This window comes from Cynocephalus volans, chromosome 8 (assembly GCF_027409185.1).
Source record: "Cynocephalus volans isolate mCynVol1 chromosome 8, mCynVol1.pri, whole genome shotgun sequence".
Classification (NCBI taxonomy): Eukaryota; Metazoa; Chordata; class Mammalia; order Dermoptera; family Cynocephalidae; genus Cynocephalus; species Cynocephalus volans.
In genome coordinates, this window is record NC_084467.1 from 130,209,183 (window position 1) to 130,225,802 (window position 16,620).

The window sequence follows — 16,620 nt, forward strand, 5'->3', positions numbered from 1 at the left end:
ATGTATTTTCTCAGACCAATGGATTAAAACTAGAAATTAATAACAAACGAAACTCTGGAAACTATACACACATATGGAAATAAAACAGCACTCTACTTAATGACATATGGGTCCAAGAAGAAATCAAGCAGGAAATCAAAAAATTTATTGAAACTAATGAAAACAATGATACATCATACCAAAACCTGTGGGATACTGCAAAAGCAGTATTAAGGGGGAAATTTATTGCATTAAGTGCTCACTTCAGAAGAATGGAAAGATGGCAAGTGAACAACCGAACACTTCACCTTAAAGAACTAGAAAAACAAGAACAATCCAAACCTAAAGTTAGCAGACGGAAAGAAATCATTAAGATCAGAGCAGAACTGAATGAAATTGAAAACCAAAAAACAATTCAAAAGATCAACGAATCAAAAAGTTGGTTTTTTGAAAAGATAAATAAAATTGACAAACCATTAGCATGGCTAACAAAAAAAAGAAGAGAGAAGACTCAAATAACAAAAATTAGAAATGAAAAAGGTGATATTACAACTGATTCATCTGAAATACAAGGAATCATTCGAGACTACTATAAACAACTATACGCCAACAAATTTGAAAATCTGGAGGAAATGGATAAATTTCTGGACACACACAAGCTCCCAAAACTGAACCGTGAAGACGTAGAAAATCTGAACAGACCAATAACAATAAAGGAGATTGAAGCTGTTATCAGAAGGCTCCCAACAAAGAAAAGCCCAGGACCAGATGGATTCACAGCAGAATTTTACCAAACATTCAAACAGGAATTGACACCGATTCTTTACAAACTATTCCAAAAGATTGAAACGGACGCAAATCTCCCAAACTCATTCTATGAAGCAAACATCATCCTGATACCAAAACCAGGTAAAGATATAACCAAAAAAGAAAACTACAGGCCGATATCCTTGATGAATATAGATGCAAAAATCCTCACTATAATACTAGCAAACAGAATACAGCAACACATAAGAAAAATTATTCATCACGATCAAGTGGGATTCATCCCAGGGATGCAAGGTTGGTTCAACATACGCAAATCAATAAATGTGATACCCCATATTAATAAACTCAAACACAAGGACCATATGATCATCTCTATAGATGCTGAAAAAGCATTTGATAAAGTTCAGCACTCATTCTTGACAAAGACCCTCTATAAGTTAGGTATACAGAGAAAATATCTCAAAATAATTAAAGCCATATATACCAAATTCACTGCCAATATCATCCTGAATGGGGAAAAGCTGAAAGCTTTTCCTTTAAGAACAGGAACTAGACAAGGATGCCCACTCTCACCACTCCTATTCAACATAGTGTTGGAAGCACTAGCCAGAGCAATCAGAGAAGAGAAGGAAATAAAGGGCATCCAGATTGGAAAAGATGAAGTCAAACTGTCCCTGTTTGCAGATGACATGATCCTATATATCGAACAGCCTAAAACCTCTACAAAAAAACTGTTGGAATTGATAAATGATTTCAGCACAGTAGCGGGATACAAAATCAACACACAAAAATCAGTAGCATTTCTTTTCTCCAATAGTGAACATGCAGAAGGAGAAATCAAGAAAGCCTGCCCATTTACAATAGCCACCAAAAAAACAAAATACTTAGGAATTGAGTTAACCAAGGAGGTGAAAAATCTCTATAATGAGAACTACAAACCACTGCTGAGAGAAATTAGAGAGGATACAAGAAGATGGAAAGATACCCCATGCTCTTGGATTGGAAGAATCAACATAGTGAAAATGTCCATACTACCCAAAGTGATATACAAATTCAATGCAATCCCCATCAAAATTCCAAAGACATTTTTCTCAGAAATGGAAAAAACTCTCCAGACATTTATATGGAACAATAAAAGACCACGCATAGCCAAAGCAATGCTGAGCAAAAAAAATAAAGCCGGAGGCATAACACTACCTGACTTTAAGCTATACTACAAAGCTATAATAACCAAAACAGTATGGTACTGGCATAAAAACAGACACACTGACCAATGGAATAGAATAGAGAATCCAGAAATCAACCCACACACTTACTGCCAGCTGATCTTTGACAAAGGCACCAAGCCTATTCACTGGGGAAGGGACTGCCTCTTCAGCAAATGGTGCTGGGAGAACTGGATATCCATATGCAGGAGAATGAAACTAGATCCATACCTCTCACCATATACTAAAATCAACTCAAAATGGATTAAGGATTTAAATATACACCCTGAAACAATAAAACTTCTTAAAGAAAACATAGGAGAAACACTTCAGGAAATAGGACTGGACACAGACTTCATGAATACGACCCCAAAAGCATGGGCAACCAAAGGACAAATAAACAAATGGGACTATATCAAACTAAAAAGCTTCTGCACAGCAAAAGAAACAATTAACAGAGTTAAAAGACAACCAACAGAGTGGGAGAAAATATTTGCAAAATATACATCTGACAAAGGATTAATATCCAGAATATATAAGGAACTCAAACAACTTGACAAGAAGAAAACAAGCAACCCAATTAAAAAATGGGCAAAAGAGCTAAGAAGGCATTTCTCTAAGGAAGATATACAAATGACCAACAGACATATGAAAAAATGCTCAACATCACTCAGCATCCGGGAAATGCAAATCAAAACCACATTGAGATACCATCTAACCCCAGTTAGGATGGCTAAAATCCAAAAGACTCTGAACGATAAATACTGGCGAGGTTGCGGAGAAATAGGAACTCTCATACATTGTTGGTGGGACTGCAAAATGGTGCAGCCTCTATGGAAAATGGTATGGAGGTTCCTCAAACAATTGCAGATAGATCTACCATACGACCCAGCTATCCCACTGCTGGGAATATACCCAGAGGAATGGAAATCATCAAGTCGAAGGTATACCTGTTCCCCAATGTTCATCGCAGCACTCTTTACAATAGCCAAGAGTTGGAACCAGCCCAAATGCCCATCATCAGATGAGTGGATACGGAAAATGTGGTACATCTACACAATGGAATACTACTCAGCTATAAAAACGAATGAAATACTGCCATTTGCAACAACATGGATGGACCTTGAGAGAATTATATTAAGTGAAACAAGTCAGGCACAGATAGAGAAATGCCACATGTTCTCACTTATTGGTGGGAGCTAAAAATTAATATATAAATTCACACACATGCACACACACTCACGCACACACACACACACACACACACACACACACACACAAAACCGGGGGGGGGGGAGAAGATATAACAACCACAATTATTTGAAGTTGATACGACAAGCAAACAGAAAGGACATTGTTGGGGGGGAGGGGGGAGGGAGAAGGGAGGGAGGTTTTGGTGATGGGGAGCAATAATCAGCCACAATGTATATCGACAAAATAAAACTTAAAAAAAAAAAACAAAAAAAAGTTAATCAGTGCTCCATCCCCAAGGAAAGGAGCACAAATTCCTACTCAGCTAGAGGCACAATTTGTGCAGGAAAAATGTAACCAAAAAATAAAATAAAATAACATAGCCTCATATCTTCAAGATAAGAGAAAGAAATAAATCTGACATACCCATAGTTTTCAGTAAATTCACAGAATGAAGAGGGTCTGTAATGCCAAGGATCATGCTAAAGAGTAGGCCAGATTGGAAATCCCACGACTCTCCAACGAATTTCAGAACCACGTATCCAGTTGTGAGTAATGCTGTAAAAAAGCTAATTAATCCAATTAACAAGACCTGTGAACCAATTCAGAACACAGTATTAGGTTTAACATCTAAAGATGGCATGACTGCATTTACTTAGGTCCTAAGAATCAGATCTTAGTTATGTATTTTATTTCATTATATTTTTTAAACATGGAATATCTCAATTAATTTTATTTTTTCTTGAAGCATAATTGGTTGTACATGTTTGTGGGGTACAAAGTTGATTATCAATAGCTGTATACAACGTATGATAATCAAATCAGGATAGTCAGCTTATTCATCATTATAATATGTAATCATTTTTTTGGTTATGTATTTTATGCAATTTCTCTGAAAGATAACTTTAAAAGGTATTCTAATTTAACTATCTGCCTCAAACGAACCATCCCTTTCAAACAAGATTCTACTTTATTGTTTAAAAGACCAATTCTACTATCTTTCTGGTTGCTGTTCTGCTTTAACAGTTCTCAATATCAAAACATTCTTAAAATGGAATGCAAATTTCTCCTGCTTCTGTATAAAACACATCATGTATTCTTCATTTGAAAGTAAATCATTAGACTCGGTTTCAAGATGGCGGCGGCTGCGGCGGCTGGCGCGGAGTAGCTGAGGTGGAAAAGGTGGCCACTGGGCCTCAGGCAGCCGGGAAACTTGTGGACCTTCCTCTGGCCATCTCTTAAGGGAGGACTGCTGCTGCTGGCTGGTCGTGGGGGCTCAACGCCACTTTGCCCCCGGCAGGAGAGGCTGCCTCATTTACAGGCAACAGCTTTGAAGTGTGGAGCAGGAAAAGAACTGATTCTTAGCTGCAAAAGCGAGTCTTGAAACAGGGAACACGGCGCCAGGGCTGCTGTGGATACAGCCAGGATCCCGGAGGCTGGGGCCGCACTGAAGGCGGCCAGCTGCCCTATTCAGGATTCGAGGTTTCAGGCCGGCATTAAAGAAGATTCCTGGGAGCGCCCGAGCGGCGCCGCGACTGAACAGCCCGAGGCGGCAGCGCCGAGAACACGGAAGGCAACAAACCAGAGACAGAGCGAGCGCCCGACCTGGCACAGCACTGTGAGTGATCCCTGGCCCACGCGGCTCCCGCCTGCACCACCAGGCCACTCACTGCCCCGGTGCTGCCTCCATTTTCCCAGGTGCGGGCAGCTCCGCCCTGATCGGCCATCACTGAGCCCATTTGCTTGGCCTGGCGCGGGGCTTTCCGGACCCTGCGGGCCGGCCTCCTCTCCCACTCCCTCCGCGGTTCTCTGGCGGGGCTGGGGGTGTGGGGCGTCCCGACCAGTGTTGGGAGGGCTAGAAAGTACGGGCGGGCCGACTGTCACTCCACCACACCCTGGACTCCGGCCCCGGTAAACTTCCTGTTACTGGGAGGCAGATAACATCTCTGCGACCACCAGTTTGGAAAAAAGCCTAACGAATTTCTGGTTGGGAATAGTGTGGTAGGAGAGTTCCCAGGTCCGCTTGAACCTGCCGGAGAGCAGGCTGCAGGCAGGCACTAGACTCGGTTTATACCGGGGGGATACAAAGGTGAACAAGACCCGAGGAAGTTCTACACAGTGCTACAAAGGCACCCAGAGAGACCGGTTGTCTGTGCCTAGCAGAAACCTGATAGACTTCCTGGGCGAGGCGGTGCTGAGCAGGGTCTTGAAGGCCCAGCTGATAGACGAGGGGTGCAGAAGACACGCCCCAGCCCAGCACAGTGTGCACAGAGGGGGGAGACTCGACAGAAACCACACACCCGGTGGGGTCGCCACTGCACGATCTAACAGCCTGGGCCAGAGCACACGGAACGGGGAGAAGTCCTGTACAGAAAGTGAAAGCTCAACAGAGATCACACACCCTGTGGTACGTGATCCACCAGCCCAGCAGAGTACAAGCTGACCAGAAAGGTGGATCCCCGGAGAAGCCCAAGACCCGAGGCAACCACACACACAAGACACTAGAGGCCAACTGAGCAGTCACGGCGGGAGCCATTCCAAATTAGCAACCACAGCAACATCCTAGTTAGTCATTAGTCTCAAACCGGTGGACTGTGAAACCCCCTGCCACAATGAATAAACACCAAAAAAAAGACACCAGAAATACAAAAAATCAAGAAAGTACACCACCAAAAGTTAATAAATCTCATACTCTAGATCCTATAGAACAAGAAGCCCTTGAAATAACTGACAAGGAATTTCGAGTGATAATTCTAAGGAAACTGAATGAGATACAAGAAAACTCAGCTAGACATCATGATGAAATGAGGAAAAGTATACAGGATCTGAAAGAGGAAATATACAAGGAAATCAATGTCCTGAAAAAAAATGTAGCAGAACTTGCTGAACTGAAGAAATTATTCAGCGAAATAAAAAACACAACGGAGAGTTTAACCAGCAGGCTTGTCGAAGTTGAAGAGAGAACCTCTGAACTTGAAGATGGGCTGTTTGAAATAACACAAGCAGACAAAAAGAAAGAAAAAAGAATCAAGGACATGGAAGAAAATCTGAGAGAGATATCAGACAACCTCAAGCGCTCAAATATCCGAGTCATGGGTATTCCAGAAGGGGAGGAAAATGGAGATTCCATTGAAAACATATTCAACAAAATAGTGGCAGAAAACTTCCCAGGTATAGGAAAAATCACAAATCTTCAGATCCAGGAAGCTCAACGATCTCCAAACGTATTCAACCCAAAAAGGCCTTCTCCAAGACATGTCATAGTCAAATTGGCAAAACTCAGAGACAAAGAGAGAATCTTAAAAGCTGCAAGAGAGAAGCGTCAAATCACCTATAAGGGAGCCCCAATCAGGTTAACATCAGACTTCTCATCACAAACCCTAAAAGCTAGAAAGGAATGGGATGATATTTTCAAAATACTAAAAGACAAAGATTGCCAGCCAAGAATACTCTACCCTGCAAGGCTATCCTTCCGAAATGAGGGGCAAATAGTATATTTCTCAGACAAACAAAAACTGCGGGAGTTCACTACCACAAGACCACCCTTACAAGAAATCCTCAAGGGAGTACTGGGTTTGGTTCCCGAAAAATAACTACCACTGCCATAAAAACCTAAGAAAAATCTAAACCCGCTAGTACAATAAAAATGGCATTCATGAAGAGAAAACAAGCTAACAAAAACACTATCTACAACCTAAGGAACCAACAAACAAAGAAACCAAACAGTAAATCAGAAAGCAAGGAACAAAAGACACCTAAGACAACCAAACAACCAATAAAATGCTAGGAATAAATCAACACCTTTCAATAACAACTCTTAATGTTAAAGGCTTAAATTCCCCAATTAAAAGACACAGACTGGCTGACTGGATCAAAAAGCAGGACCCAACTATATGCTGCCTACAAGAGACCCACCTCACCCATAAAGATTCACACAGACTAAGAGTGAAAGGATGGAAAAAGATTTACCATGCAAACAGAAAAGAAAAACGAGCAGGAGTGGCTATTCTTATATCTGACAAAATAGACTTTAAACTAAAAACCATAAAAAGAGACAATGAGGGACACTACTTAATGATAAAAGGACTGATCCATCAAGAAGACATAACAATCATAAATATGTACGCACCCAATGTTGGAGCAGCCAGATTTATAAAACAAACTCTATTAGACCTAAAGAAGGAAATAGACACTAATACCATAATAGCAGGGGACCTGAACACTCCACTGTCAATATTAGACAGATCATCTAGGCAAAGAATCAGTAGAGAAACACAAGATCTAAACAAGACTCTAGACCAATTGGAATTGGCAGATATCTACAGAACATTCCACCCAACAACCTCAGAATATTCATTCTTCTCATCAGCACATGGATCATTCTCCAGGATAGATCACATATTAGGTCACAAATCAAGTCTCAATAAATTCAAAAAAATTGGAATTATCCCATGTATCTTCTCAGACCACAATGGATTAAAACTAGAAATTAATAACAAACAAAACTCTGGAAACTATGCAAACACATGGAAATTAAACAGCATTCTACTTAATGACATATGGGTCCAAGAAGAAATCAAGCAGGAAATCAAAAAGTTTATTGAAACTAATGAAAACAATGATACATCATACCAAAACCTGTGGGATACTGCAAAAGCAGTATTGAGGGGAAAATTTATTGCATTAAATGCTCACTTCAGAAGAATGGAAAGATGGCAAGTGAACAACCGAACACTTCACCTTAAAGAACTAGAAAAACAAGAACAATCCAATCCTAAAGTTAGCAGACGGAAAGAAATCATTAAGATCAGAGCAGAACTGAATGAAATTGAAAACCAAAAAACAATTCAAAAGATCAACGAATCAAAAAGTTGGTTTTTTGAAAAGATAAATAAAATTGACAAACCATTAGCATGGCTAACAAAAAAAAGAAGAGAGAAGACTCAAATAACAAAAATTAGAAATGAAAAAGGCGATATTACAACTGATTCATCTGAAATACAAGGAATCATTCGAGACTACTATAAACAACTATACGCCAACAAATTTGAAAATCTGGAGGAAATGGATAAATTTCTGGACACACACAAGCTCCCAAAACTGAACTGTGAAGACGTAGAAAATTTGAACAGACCAATAACAATAAAGGAGATTTAAGCTGTTATCAGAAGGCTCCCAACAAAGAAAAGCCCAGGACCAGATGGATTCACAGCAGAATTTTACCAAACATTCAAACAGGAATTGACACCGATTCTTTACAAACTATTCCAAAAGATTGAAACGGACGCAAATCTCCCAAACTCATTCTATGAAGCAAACATCATCCTGATACCAAAACCAGGTAAAGATATAACCAAAAAAGAAAACTACAGGCCGATATCCTTGATGAATATAGATGCAAAAATCCTCACTAAAATACTAGCAAACAGAATACAGCAACACATACGAAAAATTATTCATCATGATCAAGTGGGATTCATCCCAGGGATGCAAGGTTGGTTCAACATACGCAAATCAATAAATGTGATACACCATATTAATAAACTCAAACACCAGGACCATATGATCATCTCTATAGATGCTGAAAAAGCATTTGATAAAGTTCAGCACTCATTCATGACAAAGACCCTCTATAAGTTAGGTATAGAGGGAAAGTATCTCAACATAATTAAAGCCATATATGACAAACCCACTGCCAATATCATCCTGAATGGGGAAAAGCTGAAAGCTTTTCCTTTAAGAACAGGAACTAGACAAGGATGCCCACTCTCACCACTCCTATTCAACATAGTGTTGGAAGTACTAGCCAGAGCAATCAGAGAAGAGAAGGAAATAAAGGGCATCCAGATTGGAAAAGATGAAGTCAAACTGTCCCTGTTTGCAGATGACATGATCCTATATATCGAACAGCCTAAAACCTCTACAAAAAAACTGTTGGAATTGATAAATGATTTCAGCACAGTAGCAGGATACAAAATCAACACACAAAAATCAGTAGCATTTCTTTTCTCCAATAGTGAACATGCAGAAGGAGAAATCAAGAAAGCCTGCCCATTTACAATAGCCACCAAAAAAATAAAATACTTAGGAATTGAGTTAACCAAGGAGGTGAAAAATCTCTATAATGAGAACTACAAACCACTGCTGAGAGAAATTAGAGAGGATACAAGAAGATGGAAAGATATTCCATGCTCTTGGATTGGAAGAATCAACATAGTGAAAATGTCCATACTACCCAAAGTGATATACAAATTCAATGCAATCCCCATCAAAATTCCAAAGACATTTTTCTCAGAAATGGAAAAAACTATTCAGACATTTATATGGAACAATAAAAGACCACGAATAGCCAAAGCAATGCTCAGCAAAAAAAATAAAGCTGGAGGCATAACACTACCTGACTTTAAGCTATACTACAAAGCTATAATAACCAAAACAGTATGGTACTGGCATAAAAACAGACACACTGACCAATGGAATAGAATAGAGAATCCAGAAATCAACCCACACACTTACTGCCATCTGATCTTTGACAAAGGCACCAAGCCTATTCACTGGGGAAGGGACTGCCTCTTCAGCAAGTGGTGTTGGGATAACTGGATATCGATATGCAGGAGAATGAAACTAGATCCATACCTCTCACCGTATACTAAAATCAACTCAAAATGGATTAAGGATTTAAATATACACCCTGAGACAATAAAACTTCTTAAAGAAAACATAGGGGAAACACTTCAGGAAATAGGACTGGGCACAGACTTCATGAATACGACCCCAAAAGCACGGGCAACCAAAGGAAAAATAAACAAATGGGATTATATCAAACTAAAAAGCTTCTGCACAGCAAAAGAAACAATTAAAAGAGGTAAAAGACAACCAACAGAGTGGGAGAAAATATTTGCAAAATATACATCTGACAAAGGATTAATATCCAGAATATATAAGGAACTCAAACAACTTTACAAGAAGAAAACAAGCAACCCAATTAAAAAATGGGCAAAAGAGCTAAGTAGGCATTTCTCTAAGGAAGATATCCAAATGGCCAACAGACATATGAAAAAATGCTCAACATCACTCAGCATCCGGGAAATGCAAATCAAAACCACATTGAGATACCATCTAACCCCAGTTAGGATGGCTAAAATCCAAAAGACTATGAACGATAAATGCTGGCGAGGCTGCGGAGAAAAAGGAACTCTCATACATTGTTGGTGGGACTGCAAAATGGTGCAGCCTCTATGGAAAATGGTATGGAGGTTCCTTAAACAATTGCAAATAGATCTACCATACGACCCAGCCATCCCACTGCTGGGAATATACCCAGAGGAATGGAAATCATCAAGTCGAAGGTATACCTGTTCCCCAATGTTCATCGCAGCACTCTTTACAATAGCCAAGAGTTGGAACCAGCCCAAATGCCCATCATCAGATGAGTGGATACGGAAAATGTGGTACATCTACACAATGGAATACTACTCAGCTATAAAAACGAATGAAATACTGCCATTTGCAACAACATGGATGGACCTTGAGAGAATTATATTAAGTGAAACAAGTCAGGCACAGAAAGAGAAATACCACATGTTCTCACTTATTGGAGGGAGCTAAACATTAATATATAAATTCACACACACACACACACACACACACACACACAAATCGGGGGGGGGAGGGAAGAAGATATAACAACCACAATTACTTGAAGTTGATACAACAAGCAAACAGAAAGGACATTGTTGGGGGGGAGGGGGGGGAGGGAGAAGGGAGGGAGGTTTTGGTGATGGGGAGCATTAATCAGCTACAATGTATATCGACAAAATAAAATTAAAAAAAAAAAAAAAAAAAAAAAAAAAAAAAGAAAATAGAGAACTAAAAGAGCTGAAAGTGATTGCTTCTAGGGATTGAAAAATGCGGACAGATTCTTCTGTTTCCTTGAAATAAGTCTTATACCCAAATGTATACTCAACTATGTACATGAATAAATTTGATAAAATATAATTTAAATAAAACAGGGTTTTAGTCATAAAAAAAAAAAAAAAAAAGAAAGTAAATCATTACCGACAAACTGTGTCCGGTACATGATACAAATTTAAATACCAAGACTCTAAAATATTCAAAGAAGATTCCCCCTTTTGCCTTTAATTGTAAAATAAATAGTTTCACAATAGGGAGAAGGGAGGCCATGAAATACTTAAGTGATTTATTTATACAGTTTTGTAATTTCTATGAACACATTGTTTATGCCCAAGTATAAGGAAATATTTATTTTCCAAAATTATCTCTCAGGAAAAAAAAATAGTTGTGTTATTCAATCCTTTTTTTATCTTCCATCTCTGTTTTTGTTCTGTTTTCTGTGAGATTTCCAGAACTTTCCCATTAAACCCTTTTACTGAATTAGTTTATTTTAGCTATCATATTTTCAATTTTCAAAATTTCTTTCTGGTTCTTTGTTTCTTTTTATAATATAATGATCTCATTCCTTATCATTTCTGTAAGGCTATTAATTACATATATTTGGAAGTTTTCTTCTGTCTCTTATTTTTATCATGAATAAATGTTAATTTTTATCAAATGTTTTTTCTTTATCTATTGTGATATCATATGGCTTTTCTCCTTAAATCTCTTAAGGACATAAATTACATTAAGAGATTTTTTTTTTAATGTTAAATTAACACTGTAAGGCCTGCCTGTTAGCTTAATTGGTTAGAGCACAGCCTTATAACCCCAAGGTCATGGATTCGGATCCCTGTACCAACAAGCTGCCCCCCTTCCAAAAACAAATTAACACTGTAGTTCTGAAATAAACATGACTTGATCATGTTTTTATTGTTCATATGTTACTTGATACTTCTCACATAAGTTTTTCTTCTCTGTTGGAAAACCCTTAGAAACTCACATTTTTAGTGGCAATTCCCTTTTACTTATAAAGGTTAATAATCAAATTACTATCATTAAAATGAATTAGACCTTTCAGTAGTCTAAGTACTTGGTAACTCCCTAGCTATCTAAAACATTACTTCAAAACAAAGCTAATTTATAATCCGTCTTACAAAATATTTAAAGTAGTATTGAGAGTATTATTTATGCATGCTATTTTTATAATTATGGAATTGTAAAATTACAGTAATGAACTCACTTAGCTAGAAGAAAATAAAATAAAAATGGAAAAATACTGTGTCCAAAAAAAAAAAAAAGTCATAATCTGACAATCAACAGAGTGAACAGGCAACCTACAGAATGGGAGAAAATATCTGCAAACTATATATCTGACAAGGGATTAATATCTAGAATATAAAAGGAACTCAAATAACTTAACAGTAAAAAAAAAAAAGTAACCCAATTTAAAAATGGGCAAAGAAGCTGAATAGACATTTCTCAAAAGAAGACATACAGATGGCCAACAGGTACATGAAAAAATGCTCAACATCACTAATCATTGGAGAAATACAAATCAAAACCTCATTCGGATATAATCTCAGTCCAGTTAGACTGGCTATTATCCAAAAGACAGAGAATAACAAATGCTGGCGAGGATGCAGAGAAAGAGGGACACTTATACACTGTTGGTGGGACTGTAAGTTAGTACAACCACTATGGAAACCAGTGTGGAGGTTTCTCAAACAACTGCAGATAGAACTACCATACAATCCAGCAATTTCACTGCTGGGCATATACCCAAAGGAATGGAGATCATCATGTTGAAGATATACCTACACTCCCATGTATATTGGGGCTCTATTTACAATAGCCAAGATATAGAACCAACCTAAATGTCCATTGAAGGATGACTAGATAAGGAAAATGTGGCATATATACACAATGGAATAGTACTCAGCTATAAAAAAAAGAATGAAATTCACGGGCCGGCCTGTGGCTCACTTGGGAGAGTGCAGTGCTGATAACACCAAGGCCACGGGTTCAGATCCCATATAGGGATGGCCAGTTAGCTCACTGGGTGAGCGTGGTGCTGACAATACCAAGTCAAGGGTTAAAATCCCCTTACCAGTCATCTTTAAAAAAAAAAAAAAAAGAATGAAATTCTGCCATTTGCAGTAGTATGGATGAGCCTGGAGAAAATTATGTTAAGTGAGATAAGCCAGGCACAAAAAGAGAAATACAGCATGTCCTCACTTATAAGTGGGAGCTAAAAAAATAAGTAAATGAATAAAAAAGAGAGAGAGAGAAAAGAAAGAGAAAGAAAGAAAATGAATAAAAAAGAGAGAGAGAAAAGAAAGAGAAGAAAGAAGTATTATTATATCATAATAATACTTTGAACTTTCAGAAGGAGAGATCAGAACTGTGGTTACTAGAGGCGGGAAAGGGGGAGGGAGAGGGGGATTAGCAAGAAATTATTTAATGGATGCAAACAATGATTACATTTTGTAATGATGAATATGCTAATTATCCTGATTTGATTATCACACATTATATACAGGTATTCATATTCAACTCTGTACCCCACAAATATGTATAGGCGATTACGTTTCTATAAAAAAAGTCACAGCACCAAAAAAATAAATGAAAAAATTTTTTTAAAAGTCACGGACAATATGATGAGAAAATCTAATATACAACTAATGAGAATTCAAGAATGACATAATGAAGTATCGGAAATATATTTAAGAGATAATAGCTAAAATGTGTCTAGAACTGATGAAATATATTAATCCTCAGATTTAGGAAGCATAAGTTTCAGTATTGATAAAGAAAAACATATCAACACCCAGAAACATCATTGTGAAACTACATTAGTACCTCCTTATCCATAAGGGATACATTTCAAGACACCCAGTGGATACCAAACCCTATATATATTATGTTTTTTTCCTATACATACCTGTGATAAAGTTTAATTTATAAATTAGGCACAGTAAGAGATTAACTACTACAACTAATAATAAAATAGAAAAATTATAACAATATGCCAACATTACTACTCTTGCACTTTGGGGCCATTATTAAGTAAAATAAGGGTTACTTGAGCACTGGCAAAAAAACTAAATAACCCAACTGAGTAATGGGCAAAGGATCTTAAAGGACATTTCTCAAAAGAAGACATACAATTGACCAACAAGCATATGAAAAAATGTTCAACATCGCTAATCACCAGGGAAATGCAAATCAAAACAAAAATGAGATACCACCTCACTCCAGTTAGAATGGCTATTATCAAAAAGACAAGAAAACAAGTGTTGGCAAGGATGTAGAGAAAAGGGAATACTTGCACACCATTGGTGGGAGTGTAAACTAGTACGGCCATTAGGGAAAACAGTATGGAGATTTCTCAAAAAATTAAAAATAGAACTACCATATGATCCAGCGATCCCACTACTGGGTATATACCCAAAGGAAATGAAGTCGGTATGTTGAAGAGATATCTGCACTCCCATGTTTATTGCAGTACTGTTCACAATAGTCAATATATGGAATCAACCTATGTGTCCAATGATGGATGACTGGATTTTTAAAATGTGGTATATATACACAATGGAATACTATTCAGCCATGAAAAAGAATGAAATCTTGTCATTTGTGGTAACATGGATGAACTTGGAGGTCATTGTGTTAAGTAAAGAAAGCCAGGCACAGAAACACAAATACCACATGATTGCACTAATACATGGAATCTTAAAAAGAGAGAGACAGATAGAGAATAGAACAGTGGTTACCAGAGATTGGGGAGGGAAGGGGAGAAGGGAAAACAGGGAGAGTTTGGCCAGTGGGTATAAAATTGCTATTAGATAAGAAGGATAAGTTCTGGTGTTCTGTTGCACAGTAGAGTGACTACAGTAAACAGTTAAGTTTTGTACATCACGTAATAGCTAGCGGAGAGGCTTCTGAATATTTTCACCATGAAGAAATGATAAATGAATGAGGTGATGGATACATTAACTACCCTGACCAGATCATTACACAACATATATATGTATCAAAACATCAGAATGTAGCCCATTAGTGTGTACAATTACAATGTGTCAATTAAAATAAAGAAATAATAATGCCTTTAATTTGCACACAGGGATAGTCAAATAATCACAACCACAATGAAAAAACAAAACAGATCCATCACCCCAAAAAATCTCCTCATGCCACCCCTTTGTAATCAATTCCTTCCTCACCCCCAGTCCTTGGAAACCAATGATCTGTTCTTCTAACCTACAGTTTTTCCTTTTCCAGAAAGTCTGTGAATAGAATTATACAATATGTATCCTTTTGAGTCTGGCTTCTTTTCCTTAGCATAATTCATTTTAAATTCTTCCATGCTGTGCCTATCAATACCCCATTTCTTTTTTTATTGCTGAGTAATATTCCATTATAAGATGTTCCATAATTTGTTTACCCATTCACCATTGAAGAATATTTCAGTTGTTTCAGGTTTTTGAGATTATGGATGAAACTGCTATAAATATTCACATAGAGGTTTTTGTGTGAAAACAAGTTTTCATTTCTCTTGGGTAAAAACATGCAGGAGTAGGATTGCTGGGTCATATGGCAAGTATACTTTTAACTTTACAAGAAGCTCCCAAACTGTTTGCATTCTCACCAGGAATGTAGGAGAGTTTCATTTTCTCTGCATCTTCACCAGCACCAGGTATTATCACGTTTGTTGCTGTTCCTGCTGTTGCCGTTCTAATAGGTCTGTAGTGCTATATCATTGTGGCTTTAATTTGTGTCTCCTAATGACTTATGATGTTGAGCATCTTTGCAAGTGCTTATATTCCATCCATATATCTTTCTTGGTGTCTCAAGTCTGTTCAAATCTTTAGCCCTTCTAAAGCTATTTTTAATCACAATAAATATGAGCTAAAACTAGTTTTTTAAAAAAACAAAAAACAAAACAGAGATTCTCCCCCTGGATAAAATAACAAAATCCAACTGTATACTATCAAAAGTACATCTAAACATAAGGACACCAAAATCTTGAAAATAAAAAGGTGGAAAAAATTATAGCATGCAAATACTAACCAAAACAAAGGTGGTGTAACTATAATAATACCAGGTAAAATTGACTTAAGGCAAAAGCATTATTTGGGATAAAGGGTTATTAAATAATAAGGAAATAAAATTACAATACTTTTAGGCATCTAACAACAACCTCTACTTATGTAAAGTAAAAACTGACAGAATTGCAAGAAGAAATTGATAAATCCACAGTGATGGTGGAAGCTAGTTAGATTGAGCTAAAAAGCAATATTGGCAAAGATATAGAAGACTGAACTTTATAATTAACAAAACAATCTACCTAACAAATTTAGACCCCTGCACTCAACAATTAGAGAATATGCATTTTTCTAAAGCAAACACAGAACATTTGAGAAAATTGATCATGTACAAGGCTACAAAGCAAATCCCCACAAATCACGAGTTGTTAACACACACCACATTCTCTGGTCACAATGCGATAAGAGAAGTAATGATAATAAGCCACATTTGGAAAATTTAAAACAACTGCCAAATAATTAATGGGCAAAGAAAA

At 37.4% G+C, this 16,620-nt stretch overlaps 1 protein-coding gene across 1 annotated transcript in view; it reads right to left on the reverse strand.

The window, feature by feature from the left end:
• Positions 1-16,620, reverse strand: part of SLC9C2 (solute carrier family 9 member C2 (putative)) — a 104,635-nt gene that overhangs the window by 83,171 nt on the left and 4,844 nt on the right. The window contains exon 4 of the mRNA XM_063105912.1: positions 3,570-3,735. Within this exon, the coding sequence (XP_062961982.1) occupies positions 3,570-3,735 (166 nt within the window). The remainder of the gene's footprint in view (positions 1-3,569; positions 3,736-16,620) is intronic.